The sequence below is a fragment of the Telmatherina bonti genome (assembly GCF_933228915.1).
Source record: "Telmatherina bonti genome assembly, chromosome: 18".
Classification (NCBI taxonomy): Eukaryota; Metazoa; Chordata; class Actinopteri; order Atheriniformes; family Telmatherinidae; genus Telmatherina; species Telmatherina bonti.
The window spans coordinates 37234871-37254529 of record NC_136616.1 but is presented as its reverse complement, the minus strand read 5'-3'; the positions used below and the strand labels follow the sequence as shown (position 1 = coordinate 37254529).

General features: G+C 50.3%; 1 protein-coding gene across 2 annotated transcripts in view; it reads right to left on the bottom strand.

The window, feature by feature from the left end:
• The window catches only part of LOC306768979 (kinesin-like protein KIF1C), a 60029-nt gene that overhangs the window by 14058 nt on the left and 26312 nt on the right, over positions 1-19659 (bottom strand). The window contains exons 8-18 of one of the 2 annotated variants that reach the window (XM_079257479.1): positions 15249-15360; positions 15097-15174; positions 14942-15007; positions 13009-13087; positions 12851-12929; positions 12631-12779; positions 10962-11066; positions 10765-10895; positions 10610-10689; positions 10128-10203; positions 8517-8596 (exon numbers count right to left, since the gene is read on the bottom strand). In XM_079257479.1, the coding sequence (XP_079113605.1) occupies positions 8517-8596; positions 10128-10203; positions 10610-10689; positions 10765-10895; positions 10962-11066; positions 12631-12779; positions 12851-12929; positions 13009-13087; positions 14942-15007; positions 15097-15174; positions 15249-15360 (1035 nt within the window). The remainder of the gene's footprint in view (positions 1-8516; positions 8597-10127; positions 10204-10609; positions 10690-10764; positions 10896-10961; positions 11067-12630; positions 12780-12850; positions 12930-13008; positions 13088-14941; positions 15008-15096; positions 15175-15248; positions 15361-19659) is intronic. The other variant, XM_079257480.1, reaches the window with a different exon arrangement.

Below are 19659 nucleotides of genomic sequence, written 5' to 3'. Positions count from 1 at the left end.
CCTGGTTCTGGTTCTGATGAAAATTTTACTCCTGGTTCTGGTCCTGATGGAGGTTTTCCATCCTGGTTCTGGTTCTGATGAAAATTTTACTCCTGGTTCTGGTCCTGATGGAGGTTTTCCTTCCTGGTTCTGGTCCTGATGGAGGTTTTCCGTCCTGGTTCTGGTCCTGATGGAGGTTTTCCTTCCTGGTTCTGGTCCAGATGGAGGTTTTCCTTCCTGGTTCTGGTCCAGATGGAGGTTTTCCTTCCTGGTTCTGGTCCTGATGGAGGTTTTCCTTCCTGGTTCTGGTCCTGATGGAGGTTTTCCTTCCTGGTTCTGGTCCTGATGGAGGTTTTCCTTCCTGGTTCTGGTCCTGATGGAGGTTTTCCTGGTCCTGGTTCTGGTCCTGATGGAGGTTTTCCTTCCTGGTTCTGGTCCTGATGGAGGTTTTCCGTCCTGGTTCTGGTCCTGATGGAGGTTTTCCGTCCTGGTTCTAGTCCAGATGGAGGTTTTCCTTCCTGGTTCTGGTTATGATGAAAATTTTACTCCTGGTTCTGGTCCTGATGGAGGTTTTCCTTCCTGGTTCTGGTCCTGATGGAGGTTTTCCTTCCTGGTTCTGGTCCTGATGGAGGTTTTCCTTCCTGGTTCTGGTCCTGATGGAGGTTTTCCTTCCTGGTTCTGGTCCAGATGGAGGTTTTCCTTCCTGGTTCTGGTCCTGATGGAGGTTTTCCTTCCTGGTTCTGGTCCTGATGGAGGTTTTCCTTCCTGGTTCTGGTCCTGATGGAGGTTCTCCTTCCTGGTTCTGGTCCTGATGGAGGTTTTCCTTCCTGGTTCTGGTCCTGATGGAGGTTTTCCTTCCTGGTTCTGGTCCTGATGGAGGTTTTCCGTCCTGGTTCTGGTCCTGATGGAGGTTTTCCGTCCTGGTTCTAGTCCAGATGGAGGTTTTCCTTCCTGGTTCTGGTTCTGATGAAAATTTTACTCCTGGTTCTGGTCCTGATGGAGGTTTTCCTTCCTGGTTCTGGTCCTGATGGAGGTTTTCCTTCCTGGTCCTGGTCCTGATGGAGGTTTTCCTTCCTGGTTCTGGTCCTGATGGAGGTTTTCCATCCTGGTTCTGGTCCTGATGGAGGTTTTCCGTCCTGGTTCTGGTCCTGATGGAGGTTTTCCATCCTGGTTCTGGTCCTGATGGAGGTTTTCCTTCCTGGTTCTGGTCCAGATGGAGGTTTTCCTTCCTGGTTCTGGTCCTGATGGAGGTTTTCCATCCTGGTTCTGGTCCTGATGGAGGTTTTCCTTCCTGGTTCTGGTCCAGATGGAGGTTTTCCTTCCTGGTTCTGGTCCTGATGGAGGTTTTCCGTCCTGGTTCTGGTCCTGATGGAGGTTTTCCGTCCTGGTTCTAGTCCAGATGGAGGTTTTCCTTCCTGGTTCTGGTTCTGATGAAAATTTTACTCCTGGTTCTGGTCCAGATGGAGGTTTTCCTTCCTGGTTCTGGTCCTGATGGAGGTTTTCCATCCTGGTTCTGGTCCTGATGGAGGTTTTCCTTCCTGGTTCTGGTCCAGATGGAGGTTTTCCTTCCTGGTTCTGGTCCTGATGGAGGTTTTCCGTCCTGGTTCTGGTCCTGATGGAGGTTTTCCGTCCTGGTTCTAGTCCAGATGGAGGTTTTCCTTCCTGGTTCTGGTTCTGATGAAAATTTTACTCCTGGTTCTGGTCCTGATGGAGGTTTTCCTTCCTGGTTCTGGTCCTGATGGAGGTTTTCCGTCGTGGTTCTGGTCCTGATGGAGGTTTTCCTTCCTGGTTCTGGTCCTGATGGAGGTTTTCCGTCCTGGTTCTGGTCCTGATGGAGGTTTTCCGTCCTGGTTCTGGTCCTGATGGAGGTTTTCCGTCCTGTTTCTGGTCCTTATGGTGGTTTTCCTTCCTGGTTCTGGTCCTGATGGAGGTTTTCCATCCTGGTTCTGGTCCTGATGGAGGTTTTCCTTCCTGGTTCTGGTCCTGATGGAGGTTTTCCGTCCTGGTTCTGGTCCTGATGGAGGTTTTCTGTCCTGGTTCTGGTCCTGATGGAGGTTTTCCATCCTGGTTCTGGTCCAGATGGAGGTTTTCCTTCCTGGTTCTGGTCCAGATGGAGGTTTTCCTTCCTGGTTCTGGTCCTGATGGAGGTTTTCCATCCTGGTTCTGGTCCTGATGGAGGTTTTCCTTCCTGGTTCTGGTCCAGATGGAGGTTTTCCTTCCTGGTTCTGGTCCTGATGGAGGTTTTCCGTCCTGGTTCTGGTCCTGATGGAGGTTTTCCGTCCTGGTTCTAGTCCAGATGGAGGTTTTCCTTCCTGGTTCTGGTCCTGATGAAAATTTTACTCCTGGTTCTGGTCCTGATGGAGGTTTTCCTTCCTGGTTCTGGTCCTGATGGAGGTTTTCCGTCCTGGTTCTGGTCCTGATGGAGGTTTTCCGTCCTGGTTCTGGTCCTGATGGAGGTTTTCCTTCCTGGTTCTGGTCCTGATGGAGGTTTTCCTTCCTGGTTCTGGTCCTGATGGAGGTTTTCCTTCCTGGTTCTGGTCCTGATGGAGGTTTTCCTTCCTGGTTCTGGTCCTGATGGAGGTTTTCCATCCTGGTTCTGGTCCTGATGGAGGTTTTCCTTCCTGGTTCTGGTCCAGATGGAGGTTTTCCTTCCTGGTTCTGGTCCTGATGGAGGTTTTCCGTCCTGGTTCTGGTCCTGATGGAGGTTTTCCGTCCTGGTTCTAGTCCAGATGGAGGTTTTCCTTCCTGGTTCTGGTTCTGATGAAAATTTTACTCCTGGTTCTGGTCCTGATGGAGGTTTTCCTTCCTGGTTCTGGTCCTGATGGAGGTTTTCCTTCCTGGTCCTGGTCCTGATGGAGGTTTTCCTTCCTGGTTCTGGTCCTGATGGAGGTTTTCCATCCTGGTTCTGGTCCTGATGGAGGTTTTCCGTCCTGGTTCTGGTCCTGATGGAGGTTTTCCATCCTGGTTCTGGTCCTGATGGAGGTTTTCCTTCCTGGTTCTGGTCCAGATGGAGGTTTTCCTTCCTGGTTCTGGTCCTGATGGAGGTTTTCCATCCTGGTTCTGGTCCTGATGGAGGTTTTCCTTCCTGGTTCTGGTCCAGATGGAGGTTTTCCTTCCTGGTTCTGGTCCTGATGGAGGTTTTCCGTCCTGGTTCTGGTCCTGATGGAGGTTTTCCGTCCTGGTTCTAGTCCAGATGGAGGTTTTCCTTCCTGGTTCTGGTTCTGATGAAAATTTTACTCCTGGTTCTGGTCCTGATGGAGGTTTTCCGTCCTGGTTCTGGTCCTGATGGAGGTTTTCCGTCCTGGTTCTGGTCCTGATGGAGGTTTTCCGTCCTGGTTCTGGTCCTGATGGAGGTTTTCCATCCTGGTTCTGGTCCTGATGGAGGTTTTCCGTCCTGGTTCTGGTCCTGATGGAGGTTTTCCGTCCTGGTTCTAGTCCAGATGGAGGTTTTCCTTCCTGGTTCTGGTCCTGATGAAAATTTTACTCCTGGTTCTGGTCCTGATGGAGGTTTTCCTTTCTGGTTCTGGTCCTGATGGAGGTTTTCCGTCCTGGTTCTGGTCCTGATGGAGGTTTTCCTTCCTGGTTCTGGTCCTGATGGAGGTTTTCCGTCCTGGTTCTGGTCCTGATGGAGGTTTTCCGTCCTGGTTCTGGTCCTGATGGAGGTTTTCCTTCCTGGTTCTGGTCCTGATGGAGGTTTTCCTTCCTGGTTCTGGTCCTGATGGAGGTTTTCCTTCCTGGTTCTGGTCCTGATGGAGGTTTTCCTTCCTGGTTCTGGTCCTGATGGAGGTTTTCCATCCTGGTTCTGGTCCTGATGGAGGTTTTCCTTCCTGGTTCTGGTCCAGATGGAGGTTTTCCTTCCTGGTTCTGGTCCTGATGGAGGTTTTCCGTCCTGGTTCTGGTCCTGATGGAGGTTTTCCGTCCTGGTTCTAGTCCAGATGGAGGTTTTCCTTCCTGGTTCTGGTTCTGATGAAAATTTTACTCCTGGTTCTGGTCCTGATGGAGGTTTTCCTTCCTGGTTCTGGTCCTGATGGAGGTTTTCCGTCGTGGTTCTGGTCCTGATGGAGGTTTTCCTTCCTGGTTCTGGTCCTGATGGAGGTTTTCCGTCCTGGTTCTGGTCCTGATGGAGGTTTTCCGTCCTGGTTCTGGTCCTGATGGAGGTTTTCCGTCCTGTTTCTGGTCCTTATGGTGGTTTTCCTTCCTGGTTCTGGTCCTGATGGAGGTTTTCCATCCTGGTTCTGGTCCTGATGGAGGTTTTCCTTCCTGGTTCTGGTCCTGATGGAGGTTTTCCGTCCTGGTTCTGGTCCTGATGGAGGTTTTCCGTCCTGGTTCTGGTCCTGATGGAGGTTTTCCTTCCTGGTTCTGGTCCTGATGGAGGTTTTCCGTCCTGGTTCTGGTCCTGATGGAGGTTTTCCGTCCTGGTTCTGGTCCTGATGGAGGTTTTCCATCCTGGTTCTGGTCCTGATGGAGGTTTTCCTTCCTGGTTCTGGTCCAGATGGAGGTTTTCCTTCCTGGTTCTGGTCCTGATGGAGGTTTTCCGTCCTGGTTCTGGTCCTGATGGAGGTTTTCTGTCCTGGTTCTAGTCCAGATGGAGGTTTTTCTTCCTGGTTCTGGTTCTGATGAAAATTTTACTCCTGGTTCTGGTCCTGATGGAGGTTTTCCATCCTGGTTCTGGTTCTGATGAAAATTTTACTCCTGGTTCTGGTCCTGATGGAGGTTTTCCTTCCTGGTTCTGGTCCTGATGGAGGTTTTCCGTCCTGGTTCTGGTCCTGATGGAGGTTTTCCTTCCTGGTTCTGGTCCAGATGGAGGTTTTCCTTCCTGGTTCTGGTCCAGATGGAGGTTTTCCTTCCTGGTTCTGGTCCTGATGGAGGTTTTCCTTCCTGGTTCTGGTCCTGATGGAGGTTTTCCTTCCTGGTTCTGGTCCTGATGGAGGTTTTCCTTCCTGGTTCTGGTCCTGATGGAGGTTTTCCTGGTCCTGGTTCTGGTCCTGATGGAGGTTTTCCTTCCTGGTTCTGGTCCTGATGGAGGTTTTCCTTCCTGGTTCTGGTCCTGATGGAGGTTTTCCGTCCTGGTTCTAGTCCAGATGGAGGTTTTCCTTCCTGGTTCTGGTTCTGATGAAAATTTTACTCCTGGTTCTGGTCCTGATGGAGGTTTTCCTTCCTGGTTCTGGTCCTGATGGAGGTTTTCCTTCCTGGTTCTGGTCCTGATGGAGGTTTTCCTTCCTGGTTCTGGTCCTGATGGAGGTTTTCCTTACTGGTTCTGGTCCTGATGGAGGTTTTCCTTCCTGGTTCTGGTCCAGATGGAGGTTTTCCTTCCTGGTTCTGGTCCTGATGGAGGTTTTCCTTCCTGGTTCTGGTCCTGATGGAGGTTTTCCTTCCTGGTTCTGGTCCTGATGGAGGTTCTCCTTCCTGGTTCTGGTCCTGATGGAGGTTTTCCTTCCTGGTTCTGGTCCTGATGGAGGTTTTCCTTCCTGGTTCTGGTCCTGATGGAGGTTTTCCGTCCTGGTTCTGGTCCTGATGGAGGTTTTCCGTCCTGGTTCTAGTCCAGATGGAGGTTTTCCTTCCTGGTTCTGGTTCTGATGAAAATTTTACTCCTGGTTCTGGTCCTGATGGAGGTTTTCCTTCCTGGTTCTGGTCCTGATGGAGGTTTTCCTTCCTGGTCCTGGTCCTGATGGAGGTTTTCCTTCCTGGTTCTGGTCCTGATGGAGGTTTTCCATCCTGGTTCTGGTCCTGATGGAGGTTTTCTGTCCTGGTTCTGGTCCTGATGGAGGTTTTCCATCCTGGTTCTGGTCCTGATGGAGGTTTTCCTTCCTGGTTCTGGTCCAGATGGAGGTTTTCCTTCCTGGTTCTGGTCCTGATGGAGGTTTTCCATCCTGGTTCTGGTCCTGATGGAGGTTTTCCTTCCTGGTTCTGGTCCAGATGGAGGTTTTCCTTCCTGGTTCTGGTCCTGATGGAGGTTTTCCGTCCTGGTTCTGGTCCTGATGGAGGTTTTCCGTCCTGGTTCTAGTCCAGATGGAGGTTTTCCTTCCTGGTTCTGGTCCTGATGAAAATTTTACTCCTGGTTCTGGTCCTGATGGAGGTTTTCCTTCCTGGTTCTGGTCCTGATGGAGGTTTTCCGTCCTGGTTCTGGTCCTGATGGAGGTTTTCCGTCCTGGTTCTGGTCCTGATGGAGGTTTTCCTTCCTGGTTCTGGTCCTGATGGAGGTTTTCCTTCCTGGTTCTGGTGCTGATGGAGGTTTTCCTTCCTGGTTCTGGTCCTGATGGAGGTTTTCCTTCCTGGTTCTGGTCCTGATGGAGGTTTTCCATCCTGGTTCTGGTCCTGATGGAGGTTTTCCTTCCTGGTTCTGGTCCAGATGGAGGTTTTCCTTCCTGGTTCTGGTCCTGATGGAGGTTTTCCGTCCTGGTTCTGGTCCTGATGGAGGTTTTCCGTCCTGGTTCTAGTCCAGATGGAGGTTTTCCTTCCTGGTTCTGGTTCTGATGAAAATTTTACTCCTGGTTCTGGTCCTGATGGAGGTTTTCCTTCCTGGTTCTGGTCCTGATGGAGGTTTTCCTTCCTGGTTCTGGTCCTGATGGAGGTTTTCCTTCCTGGTTCTGGTCCTGATGGAGGTTTTCCATCCTGGTTCTGGTCCTGATGGAGGTTTTCCGTCCTGGTTCTGGTCCTGATGGAGGTTTTCCTTCCTGGTTCTAGTCCAGATGGAGGTTTTCCTTCCTGGTTCTGGTTCTGATGAAAATTTTACTCCTGGTTCTGGTCCTGATGGAGGTTTTCCTTCCTGGTTCTGGTCCTGATGGAGGTTTTCCGTCGTGGTTCTGGTCCTGATGGAGGTTTTCCTTCCTGGTTCTGGTCCTGATGGAGGTTTTCCGTCCTGGTTCTGGTCCTGATGGAGGTTTTCCGTCCTGGTTCTGGTCCTTATGGTGGTTTTCCTTCCTGGTTCTGGTCCTGATGGAGGTTTTCCATCCTGGTTCTGGTCCTGATGGAGGTTTTCCCTCCTGGTTCTGGTCCTGATGGAGGTTTTCCGTCCTGGTTCTGGTCCTGATGGAGGTTTTCCGTCCTGGTTCTGGTCCTGATGGAGGTTTTCCTTCCTGGTTCTGGTCCTGATGGAGGTTTTCCGTCCTGGTTCTGGTCCTGATGGAGGTTTTCCGTCCTGGTTCTGGTCCTGATGGAGGTTTTCCGTCCTGGTTCTGGTCCTGATGGAGGTTTTCCATCCTGGTTCTGGTCCTGATGGAGGTTTTCCTTCCTGGTTCTGGTCCAGATGGAGGTTTTCCTTCCTGGTTCTGGTCCTGATGGAGGTTTTCCGTCCTGGTTCTGGTCCTGATGGAGGTTTTCTGTCCTGGTTCTAGTCCAGATGGAGGTTTTTCTTCCTGGTTCTGGTTCTGATGAAAATTTTACTCCTGGTTCTGGTCCTGATGGAGGTTTTCCTTCCTGGTTCTGGTCCTGATGGAGGTTTTCCGTCCTGGTTCTGGTCCTGATGGAGGTTTTCCGTCTTGGTTCTGGTCCTGATGGAGGTTTTCCGTCCTGGTTCTGGTCCTGATGGAGGTTTTCCTTCCTGGTTCTGGTCCTGATGGAGGTTTTCCTTCCTGGTTCTGGTCCTGATGGAGGTTTTCCTTCCTGGTTCTGGTCCTGATGGAGGTTTTCCTTCCTGGTTCTGGTCCTGATGGAGGTTTTCCTTCCTGGTTCTGGTACTGATGGAGGTTTTCCGTCCTGGTTCTGGTTCTGATGGAGGTTTTCCGTCCTGGTTCTAGTCCAGATGGAGGTTTTCCTTCCTGGTTCTGGTTCTGATGAAAATTTTACTCCTGGTTCTGGTCCTGATGGAGGTTTTCCTTCCTGGTTCTGGTCCAGATGGAGGTTTCCTTCCTGGTTCTGGTCCAGATGGAGGTTTTCCGTCCTGGTTCTGGGTTTTGCAGAACCGCCTGCGTGTTAGCATGACAGGAAAACCAGCCAGGACGCAGATGTTCAGATGGTCCAGCTGTGTGCGGACAGGACAGATATCCGCATGGCTTCGCCCACAAACGTGCTGAGAAGCGCTGTGTTTCCATGGCAACAGCAGGCTATCTTGTTAGCATGGCTTTTTACCTTCTAGCATATAAATCCTGAAGAACGGGGATGTTTAAAGTTTTCTTCAGATGACAGATACATCAAACATCTTATTTTCTAACCAAGGCTGTTTTTTCCATCCTTCTGATTGGTCGGCATAGTTTCACAGGAAGAGCGAGATCACTTCAGTTTTTTAGAGGACTTTAGGAGCCACAGTGTGTCATTTAGGGTCACAAGGACATTTTTTCTGTTTGTTCATTGTTTCCGAGCATCCATGAACTCTACAAGCATTAAAATCTGCATCTGCTTATGTTTGTATAGTTTAAGGTAACTCTACTTGTTAGTGTACATTATCAGGCATACAAGCTTTGCTTCTGCCTATTTTGATTTTGTTTTACTTGACTGTTTTTTTGGAAATGGACAAACTGATTGTGACTGATACAAACAAAACAAAATAAACTAACTAATTAACTAAAATAAACCAGGTGAGATTAAATCCACATACTGACCTGGTGAACCCCTCCTTAATGTAGTAGAGGAGACACTCGGACATCAGAGGGTCTTCATTCAAGTTGACCAGGTGGGGGGTCTGCAGAACAAAGAAACACACATTACATTAACGTTAACCATTTTTCCAGATTAACTGTGGCCTTAAACCACATTTCCACCCCCCTGTCCTGGTTCCCATGATCCCACTAGACATGATGCAAGTGCAGCTTCATGGTGATCCAGGACCTGGACCATCAGATCAGACCGGACAAACACATGAATCTGTATTTTAGCTTTAATGATCCAGGAAGCAGCTTTAGTGTTGTTTTACCTGTTCTGAGCTGCATCAACACTGGTCTGTGTGTTTAAACATCTGGATTATAATCTATTAGCTTTTACAGACCATCCCAGCTAGTGTGCTAAGAGCTAGCTGCCATTATGTAGCTAGCTGTTAGCTAGTAACACAGCTAGCAAACTTCACACTTTCCGCACCAGTTCAGCTCTATGTGCTCAGGTCAAAGAGCAGTTGTTGTTTTTCAATGATGACCTGCATAATTTTCAGTATCCTGGTTACAAGCCTCGAAAACTGCCCGCTGTTTGAGCGTTAGCCAGCAGATTTAGCTTCCTTAGCTTCCTTTAACTTACAACGAGCTGGTCAGTAAAACTAAAAGCTTTCCAGCAGTTCAAGGTTTATTCATGTCTAGTGGCAGGATGGGAATCAGACCTCCGGCTGTGCAAAGTTCCCCAAACAAAGTGTTTAACATGAAGAAGAAAGATGGAAAAGAAACATCAGCAGATGCAGAAAACGTTAACGTGACATAGAAATGAGGAACGTTTCCGTGCTTGATTTAGATGTTAGCCTTACTGTGAGAACACATTGATATTTTATAGTTTATTGACACCATGAATGATTAAAAAGGCTGTAACTTTACATGAACAGAAAAACTCTGGTCAACATATCAGCATTTACAACACGGTGAAGGTTGAATCTGTTAAATATCCAACCGATTTTACCGCAGCTGTATTTATACTGAGAGGAACTTCATTTGATGCTGAGGGACAACAAAGTGCTGCTAAACGCCTCTGGTTCCAGTTCAGATCAAACGGTTCCAGTTGTCTAAAGTCTAATGGTAGCAAAACATTTATCCTGTTTATCAGTCTGAAAAATGAAATCCATCATTGGGAAGGAGACTGGAACGTCAAAAAGCATCAGAGAAGCTAGGTGCTAGCATCGGAGAAGCTAGCTGCTAGCAGCCGAGAGGCTAGCTGCTGTCATCGGAGAAGCTACCTTCTAGCAGCCAAGAAGCTAGGTGCTAGCATCGGAGAAGCTAGCTGCTTGCAGTCAAGAAGCTAGCTGTTAGCACCGGAGAAGCTAGCTGAGAAGCTAGCCGAGAAGCTAGCTGCTATCATCGGAGAAGCTACCTGCTAGCAGCCGAGAAGCTAGCTGCTAGCATCGGAGAAGCTACCTGCTAGTAGCCAAGCCACTAGTGGCATGCCGGTTGGAGCAGGGTTAGGGTTAGGCTTTCTTTGTCTTTTTACCAGCCAGGAACATGCAGGTCACATGATTAGATAATAATCTACAGATTTAACAAAGGAAAATTTATGTTCCCAGAGAATAATCAGAAACTGACTCCTTTCGGTGAAAAGACGCCCAGCGTTCCTCCATCTTCCTTTATGGACACGCCCATCTCTGCCAACAGCGCCTCTCTGGGTGAGACACCGAACCACACATACAGAGAGAGAGAGAGAGAGAGAGAGAGAGAGAGAGAGAGAGAGAGAGAGGATTGTTTACTGATATGATTCATCAATCAGCTTTATAATCGGTGAGAGTCCCAAATGACTCATAATACTTCCAGATGTGTATTCAAACATTAACAAATAAAAACATAAAAACAGTGAAATGATCTTTTCTACGTAGTAAAAAACGTAAAACACGTGTAAAACACGCAACCCGTTCTACTTCCTGTCGCTCCGACGCGGGACCAGAAGCTGGACCAGAAGCTGGACCAGAAGCTGGACCAGAAGCTGGATGGGGATTGTGTTTACAGTGTTTATGTGGTGGCTGCAGAGAGCTGCAAAGCGCCACGGTAGCGGAGGCGGCGAGCAACGTTACCTCTCCAGACGAATGGATTCGGTCTTCCTCAGCTTCTCCTCCCACGTCTCGTTGAGCTCGGCGATGATCTTCTCCGTTTCCTGCAACACACCCGCTCCGTTAGCTCAGCTGCCACCAGGACACACGTCTCCATCTAAAACACAGACTCCTCCCACCATCAGCCTCTCAGCGGCCTCCTCTTTACTGATCGTCTCCGTGGCAACTGCCTCCTCTCCTTCCTCTCCATCTTCAGGCACGCGATCGGGGTCAGCAGGCGGGTTTTCAGCAGGCAGGCAGGCTTCAGCATCTGCCGAGGAAGACGAGTTTAATCCTCCTGCTTGTGTTTAACCAGAATGAGGTCAGCAAGTCTCACCTGGGGGGGCGGGGTCATCTTTAGGCGCGATCCCGTTGGTGGCGTGAGTCAGTTGCAGGGGGGAGGGGCTCAGCCCGATGAGCCCGCCGAGGCCGTTGTTGTTGACTGTGTCAGATAGGAGGAGCAGAGGTCAGGTTTCACCTCCAACAGGCGGGAATCTCAGCTATCCTGCTTATGTAAAGAACAGCATGTAACCATCTGCTGTCTCACACACACACACACACACACACACACACACACACAGTTGCTGTTCTCTGAAAATAACTGCCTGCACACACACTCCCAACATACCGCATTCATCAGCAACACACAGCGTTAACTTTACATCATGCACCAGCAAAAGTAACTGGATTATTTTAACCATGGAGAAAAAACTGTTTTTAGTTTCCACGGTGACACGTTTTACTACCTGAGAGAGAAAGAGAGAGAGTGGGCGAGAGACATGGTCAGGTTATAGAGAGAGAGAGAGAGAGAAACCACAACAGGAACTTTCCCAGCAGCAAATTCTATTCCTGGATCTCGTCTACAGCGAGCTGACGTGGACACATTGTTTTCCACTCCAGCTCGTCTCCTCGCGGTGCGTTCAGGTGCACCTCTATGGAATCAGATTTGTTTCAAAATTTCTAAGTAAAACTTTTTAAAACTCAAGCAAAAAACAACAATTAAAACCAAAACTTTATAAAACTTAAATAAAATAAATGATCTCAAAATAAAAAATTATCAATCATCATGAAAACTTTTAGGCTTTTATTTAGTTAAATTGAGTAGTTTTGTTTGCAGTTTCCTCTTCCTCTTTCTCTCTTTTGGTTGTGCTTCACAGTCTTTGGTTTTGATTCTTGACTGTTTTGTTTAATTTCTTACACAAACCTTTTATGGGCGGGCTCTTTCAGTGGTGCATTCCGATTGGCTCGTGATTTTTTGAGTGACACAGCTGTAGTCTGGATGTTGTTAAATCCTTGTATGCATATGCTTCTGACCGCATGTGGCTCTGTTAACAAGATAAGGGCCACATGCGGTCGGAAGCATATATTATAGATCTATTATATATAGATAATTTATTTTACCCAAGTTTTAACTTTTTTTTGCTTGAGTTTGAAAAGGTTTTGAAACAAATCTGATTCCATACACCTTGTACACGCAGAAATCTGGGCTTAAATACAGAAAACTTTAACTTATGTCAGTCGTGATGAAATGACATCAGCATCTTTCTGTCTGGGAGCTGCATGAAGAAGCCTCTGACTGAACACTGTGTAGCGTAGAGGACGTGGACAGCATGGCGTCCAGCATGGCGTCCAGCATGGCGTCCAGCGTTCTTCTCGGGACACTCTGCTCCAGGTCTGTCCCCAGAGCAGAACCAGAACTTCTGGATCTGGGGCATTTTCACACCAGCAACAACACACACACACACACACACACACACACACACACACACACACACACACACACACACACACACACACACCCTCCCCTCTGGTTTCCTTTCACACTACCCTTTCCTCAAGCAGACCATCATGATGACATCACACAGTTACCAGGAGGATCTGGCCACCGATTGGCCAACGACGGCTTCCTCCTGCAGGCTGCAGCTGGTTCTGCTTTCAGCTCGGTGATCCACCTGATGGATCATCCGAGCGCCTCCAGACATGGCGGCGGTGACAGGAACGCTTACCGGCGTTGTCCAGCAGCTCCTGCAGACCCTGAGAGAACAGCAGGTTCCTGAGCCGCTCCACCTCCGCCTTCAGCTCTCGGATCAGCTTGGCGTTGGGGTCCTCGTTGATCACGGCGTTGCAGCGGATCTGTTTGGCGCGGTCGGCGTACCTGGAAGATGGTGGACAGTAAGATGGCGCTGATCTCTCAGCGGGTTACGTGCAGACCTCTGATTGGCTGACCTCAGCGTGCTCAGCGTTTCTTCGTAGTTGATGTCAGCAGGACTCAGAGCGGCAATCATGGCCGTCCGCGAGTTTCCTCCTGAAACAGAGAGACGTTTAGTCCTGGTCTCTGGACCTGGCTGGTCTTCCTGACCTCCTGTTGACTTCCGTCTCCTCACCCAGGTTCTCCTTCAGGAGCCACGTGAGGACCGAGTCTCTGTAGGGAATGAAGTCGCTCTTCCTCCGCTTGCTGCTCTGCTGCGGGTGAGAAAGAGACGGCGTCAGGCTGCGGACGTTTGGGATGACTGGGACGTGAAAGGAGGTGAAAGGAGGAGAAAGGAGGTGAAAGGAGGAGAAAGGAGGTGAAAGGAGGAGAAAGGAGGAGAAAGGAGGTGAAAGGAGGAGAAAGGAGGAGAAAGGAGGTGAAGGGAGGTGAAAGGAGGTGAAAGGAGGTGAAAGGTGAAAGGAGGAGAAAGGAGGTGAAAGGAGGAGAAAGGAGGTGAAGGGAGGTGAAAGGAGGAGAAAGGAGGTGAAAGGAGGAGAAAGGAGTTGAAAGGAGGAGAAAGGAGGAGAAAGGAGGTGAAAGGAGGAGAAAGGAGGTGAAAGGAGGTGAAAGGAGGAGAAAGGAGGTGAAAGGAGGAGAAAGGAGGAGAAAGGAGGTGAAAGGAGGAGAAAGGAGGAGAAAGGAGGTGAAAGGAGGAGAAAGGAGGTGAAAGGAGGTGAAAGGAGGAGAAAGGAGGTGAAAGGAGGAGAAAGGAGTTGAAAGGAGGAGAAAGGAGGAGAAAGGAGGTGAAAGGAGGAGAAAGGAGGTGAAAGGAGGAGAAAGGAGGTGAAAGGAGGAGAAAGGAGGAGAAAGGAGGTGAAAGGAGGAGAAAGGAGGTGAAAGGAGGTGAAAGGAGGAGAAAGGAGGTGAAAGGAGGAGAAAGGAGGAGAAAGGAGGAGAAAGGAGGTGAAAGGAGGAGAAAGGAGGAGAAAGGAGGTGAAAGGAGGAGAAAGGAGGTGAAAGGAGGTGAAAGGAGGAGAAAGGAGGTGAAAGGAGGAGAAAGGAGTTGAAAGGAGGAGAAAGGAGGAGAAAGGAGGTGAAAGGAGGAGAAAGGAGGTGAAAGGAGGTGAAAGGAGGAGAAAGGAGGAGAAAGGAGGTGAAAGGAGGAGAAAGGAGGTGAAAGGAGGAGAAAGGAGGAGAAAGGAGGAGAAAGGAGGTGAAAGGAGGAGAAAGGAGGTGAAAGGAGGAGAAAGGAGGAGAAAGGAGGTGAAAGGAGGAGAAAGGAGGTGAAAGGAGGAGAAAGGAGGAGAAAGGAGGTGAAAGGAGGAGAGAGGAGGTGAAAGGAGGAGAAAGGAGGTGAAAGGAGGAGAAAGGAGGTGAAAGGAGGAGAAAGGAGGAGAAAGGAGGTGAAAGGAGGAGAGAGGAGGTGAAAGGAGGAGAAAGGAGGTGAAAGGAGGAGAAAGGAGGAGAAAGGAGGTGAAAGGAGGAGAAAGGAGGAGAAAGGAGGTGAAAAGAAGAGAAAGGAGGAGAAAGGAGGTGAAAGGAGGAGAAAGGAGGTGAAAGGAGGTGAAAGGAGGAGAAAGGAGGTGAAAGGAGGAGAAAGGAGGAGAAAGGAGGAGAAAGGAGGAAAAAGGAGGAGAAAGGAGGAGAAAGGAGGTGAAAGGAGGAGAAAGGAGGTGAAAGGAGGAGAAAGGAGGAGAAAGGAGGTGAAAGGAGGAGAAAGGAGGTGAAAGGAGGAGAAAGGAGGAGAAAGGAGGTGAAAGGAGGAGAGAGGAGGTGAAAGGAGGAGAAAGGAGGTGAAAGGAGGAGAAAGGAGGAGAAAGGAGGAGAAAGGAGGAGAAAGGAGGTGAAAGGAGGAGAAAGGAGGTGAAAGGAGGAGAAAGGAGGTGAAAGGAGGAGAAAGGAGGAGAGAGGAGGTGAAAGGAGGAGAAAGGAGGTGAAAGGAGGAGAAAGGAGGAGAAAGGAGGTGAAAGGAGGAGAAAGGAGGAGAAAGGAGGTGAAAGGAGGAGAAAGGAGGTGAAAGGAGGAGAAAGGAGGAGAAAGGAGGTGAAAGGAGGAGAAAGGAGGAGAAAGGAGGTGAAAGGAGGAGAAAGGAGGAGAAAGGAGGTGAAAGGAGGAAAGGAACGAACCATGTCAGCCAGAGCCGAGATGACTTTTCCCAACGTGGTCAGAGACTTGTTGATGTTGGCTCCTTCCTGTTGGCAGAAAGCAGAGACTGAAACATAAACTCAGCCATGACTCAACGTCGCCGTGACAACGGCAGGATGACGGCGGGACCTCTGACCTTCAGGCGAGTGCCCTTCGCCCCCGAGGAGTCTGCTCGCTCGCTGCCGGCCAGGTCCACCAGGCTGATCTTGCTGACCTGCAGACAGAAAGGCGCCGTGAGGCCGACACCACGGCGAGGGAAGAGAACGGAGGTCACGGACGCAGACTCACCTTCTCCGTGTCCAGGCTGGTCATCTGGTCTCGCCGCTTCTGGGTGAAGACGATGGTGAAGACGGCGTGCGACCTGGACGACGTCTCGTTCATGTTGGTGGCCGCCACGGTCCTGCGGAACGCAAACAGTCAGCTGTCAAGGCATCACTGCAGTTCCCATGATGCTTTTCCCATGACTGAGGCGGTGGCTCCGCCCCCCCAGCATCAGCTGGCGATGACTTGGGGGCGTGATGAAGAGGAGGAGGAGGAGTTTGATGATTAAACGGAGGGGAGAGCGTTTGCTCGCCAAAACAAAAGACTCCTCAGTTTCAGCGTGAAATGGATAGAAAAACAAGAAACTTCAAAATAAAAGCCCGAATTTCTAACGTTTCCTTCAGGAGTTTCACCAGAACCAGAACCAGACCCGGACCCAGAACCAGTACCAGACCCGGACCCAGAACCAGTACCAGACCCGGAACCAGAACCAGTACCAGTACCAGACCCAGAACCAGTACCAGACCCGGACCCAGAACCAGTACCAGACCCGGAACCAGAACCAGTACCAGACCCAGAACCAGTACCAGACCTAGACCGAGAACCAGTACCAGTACCAGACCCAGACCCGGACCCAGAACCAGTACCAGAACCAGACCCGGACCCAGAACCAGTACCAGACCGAGAACCAGTACCAGACCCAGAACCAGTACCAGAACCAGACCCAGACCCAGAACCAGAACCGGACCCCGGACCAGATCCAGAACCAGTACCAGAACCAGACCCAGAACCAGTACCAGAACCGGACCCCGAACCAGAACCGGACCCCGAACCAGAATGCACCACAGACCCAGCAGCTGAGACGACCTCTGGGTGACAAACCCTCCCGGTTGCTACGGAGACGTGTTGGCTAACTTCAGCTTTGACTTCGTCTCAGCTGATCAGATGCTTTGATCTTCTCTGATCAGCTGATACCAGGATGGGTTCGGGTAAGGGCTGGGCGATATATCGAATATACTCGATATATCGTGGCTAGTCCCCTGTGCGATATAGAAAATGTCTATATTCGTCATATTGGAGTATCCTGTTGCCACGCAGGTGTTTTTAGCTGTGGGGGGGGTTTCCTCCCTCCTCCTCGACTCTGCACCGCTTTGCACAGAGAGTTAAAGCAAGCGCACCTCGTTACGTACATAACGTGCGCTACGTGCTACGTCATGAGAGGCAGCGTGGAGACACTTTCTCGCTAAATCTGGCGACTTCTTGTGAAAAGCGACAAATCTAGCGACTTTTACAGGAGTTATTGGAGACTTTCCTGGTGTTTTGGCGACTGACTTTAAAGCGCATATTGTAAAGTTATTGTCAGAAGGAGAGTCTCTCCCCGTCCTAAAGCACTCAGTCGCTCCGGCTGCAGCTGCAGCCAGTCAGAGGAGCAGAGAGGACACCTGCACGACTCCACCTCCAGTCACAATGAACAGCCAAATCCGCCACTGATCCCGCTCTGGATTACAGAGTGGGACGTAAATTACAAAGTTTTTCACGTCACGCAAAAATAATTCATTCTATTTGATTACATTCACAGCCTCTGTCACTTACTCACCTCATCCACTGTGTGTGACACAAGCATATTTATCTGGCTCCTCCTGTCTCTAGAAAGTACAGAAAGCAGTGGGAATCAAACCCTGAATTAAAAACTGTCTGAAGCCGTTTATTGGAGACGATACGAGGACATTCTGCCTGGATTATAAGACTGATTTCTACGCTAAACTCTGCGGTTAAAAAAATACACGACAACTCAAAAACGTATCCATAAAGCAAAGCCTCATAATAGTTCATCATTTGAAAAGTCCCCCTAGAGCCCCTATTTTCATACGTTGCATTTATTACATCATGTAAAGTCACTTTATTTTGTTTTAAAATGACATGTTTCTGCCACTGCTTTAACTGTTCAATAAATACGGTTTTGATCAGTTTGCTTCGTTACAATTTCATCCTTTTGGCATGAATGTTTAAAATCAGCATATCTTAATGCAGTATGAACAGTTATGTTTTAATGGAGACACAAAATCATCTTACTGATGTGATTGTCTGCACCAAAGCATTCATTCAAGGCTGAGGTAAATATCGAGATATAGATCGTATATCGTGACATGGCATAAGAATATCGGGATATTACTAAAAGGTCATATCGCCCAGCCCTAGTTCGGGTTACCAGCTGATACCAGGATGGGTTGGGGTTACCAGCTGATACCAGGGTGGGTTGGGGTTACCAGCTGATACCAGGGTGGGTTGGGGTTACCAGCTGATACCAGGATGGGTTGGGGTTACCAGCTGATACCAGGGTGGGTTGGGGTTACCAGCTGATACCAGGGTGGGTTGGGGTTACCAGATGATACCAGGATGGGTTGGGGTTACCAGCTGATACCAGGGTGGGTTGGGGTTACCAGCTGATACCAGGGTGGGTTGGGGTTACCAGCTGATACCAGGGTGGGTTGGGGTTACCAGCTGATACCAGGGTGGGTTGGGGTTACCAGCTGATACCAGGATGGGTTGGGGTTACCAGCTGATACCAGGGTGGGCTGGGGTTACCAGCTGATACCAGGGTGGGCTGGGGTTACCAGCTGAGACCAGGGTGGGCTGGGGTTACCAGCTGATACCAGGGTGGGTTGGGGTTACCAGCTGATACCAGGGTGGGTTGGGGTTACCAGCTGATACCAGGGTGGGTTGGGGTTACCAGCTGATACCAGGGTGGGTTGGGGTTACCAGCTGATACCAGGGTGGGTTGGGGTAACCAGCTGATACCAGGGTGGGTTGGGGTTACCAGCTGATACCAGGATGGGTTGGGGTTACCAGCTGATACCAGGGTGGGTTGGGGTTACCAGCTGATACCAGGGTGGGTTGGGGTTACCAGCTGATACCAGGATGGGTTGGGGTTACCAGCTGATACCAGGGTGGGTTGGGGTTACCAGCTGATACCAGGGTGGGTTGGGGTTACCAGCTGATACCAGGGTGGGCTGGGGTTACCAGCTGATACCAGGATGGGCTGGGGTTACCAGCTGATACCAGGGTGGGTTGGGGTTACCAGCTGATACCAGGATGGGCTGGGGTTACCAGCTGATACCAGGGTGGGTTGGGGTTACCAGCTGATACCAGGGTGGGTTGGGGTTACCAGCTGATACCAGGGTGGGTTGGGGTTACCAGCTGATACCAGGGTGGGTTGGGGTTACCAGCTGATACCAGGATGGGTTGGGGTTACCAGCTGATACCAGGGTGGGTTGGGGTTACCAGCTGATACCAGGATGGGTTGGGGTTACCAGCTGATACCAGGATGGGTTGGGGTTACCAGCTGATACCAGGGTGGGTTGGGGTTACCAGCTGATACCAGGGTGGGCTGGGGTTACCAGCTGATACCAGGGTGGGTTGGGGTTACCAGCTGATACCAGGATGGGCTGGGGTTACCAGCTGATACCAGGGTGGGTTGGGGTTACCAGCTGATACCAGGATGGGTTGGGGTTACCAGCTGATACCAGGGTGGGTTGGGGTTACCAGCTGATACCAGGATGGGTTGGGGTTACCAGCTGATACCAGGGTGGGTTGGGGTTACCAGCTGATACCAGGGTGGGTTGGGGTTACCAGCTGATACCAGGGTGGGTTGGGGTTACCAGCTGATACCAGGGTGGGCTGGGGTTACCAGCTGATACCAGGGTGGGTTGGGGTTACCAGCTGATACCAGGGTGGGCTGGGGTTACCAGCTGATACCAGGGTGGGTTGGGGTTACCAGCTGATACCAGGATGGGTTGGGGTTACCAGCTGATACCAGGATGGGTTGGGGTTACCAGCTGATACCAGGGTGGGTTGGGGTTACCAGCTGATACCAGGGTGGGTTGGGGTTACCAGCTGATACCAGGGTGGGTTGGGGTTACCAGCTGATACCAGGGTGGGCTGGGGTTACCAGCTGATACCAGGGTGGGTTGGGGTTACCAGCTGATACCAGGGTGGGTTGGGGTTACCAGCTGATACCAGGGTGGGTTGGGGTTACCAGCTGATACCAGGGTGGGTTGGGGTTACCAGCTGATACCAGGGTGGGTTGGGGTTACCAGCTGATACCAGGATGGGTTGGGGTTACCAGCTGATACCAGGATGGGTTGGGGTTACCAGCTGATACCAGGGTGGGTTGGGGTTACCAGCTGATACCAGGGTGGGTTGGGGTTACCAGCTGATAACTCGTCTCTTTAGAAGTTTAAATCGACAGATTTCAGTCTGTGCTCTACGTTTACTCCCCCCGTCTCAACGCTGCTCTGGGTTCAGCAGGAAACCAGTGGGACACCAAACCAGCAAGCTGCGGCCAGGCTTGTGTTGGAAGAGGTTTCATCGTATCTGCAGCTCCGTGTCTGTTAACAGAAGCTTCTTTCTGATACTTTTCCACTAAATCCTGTAAAAC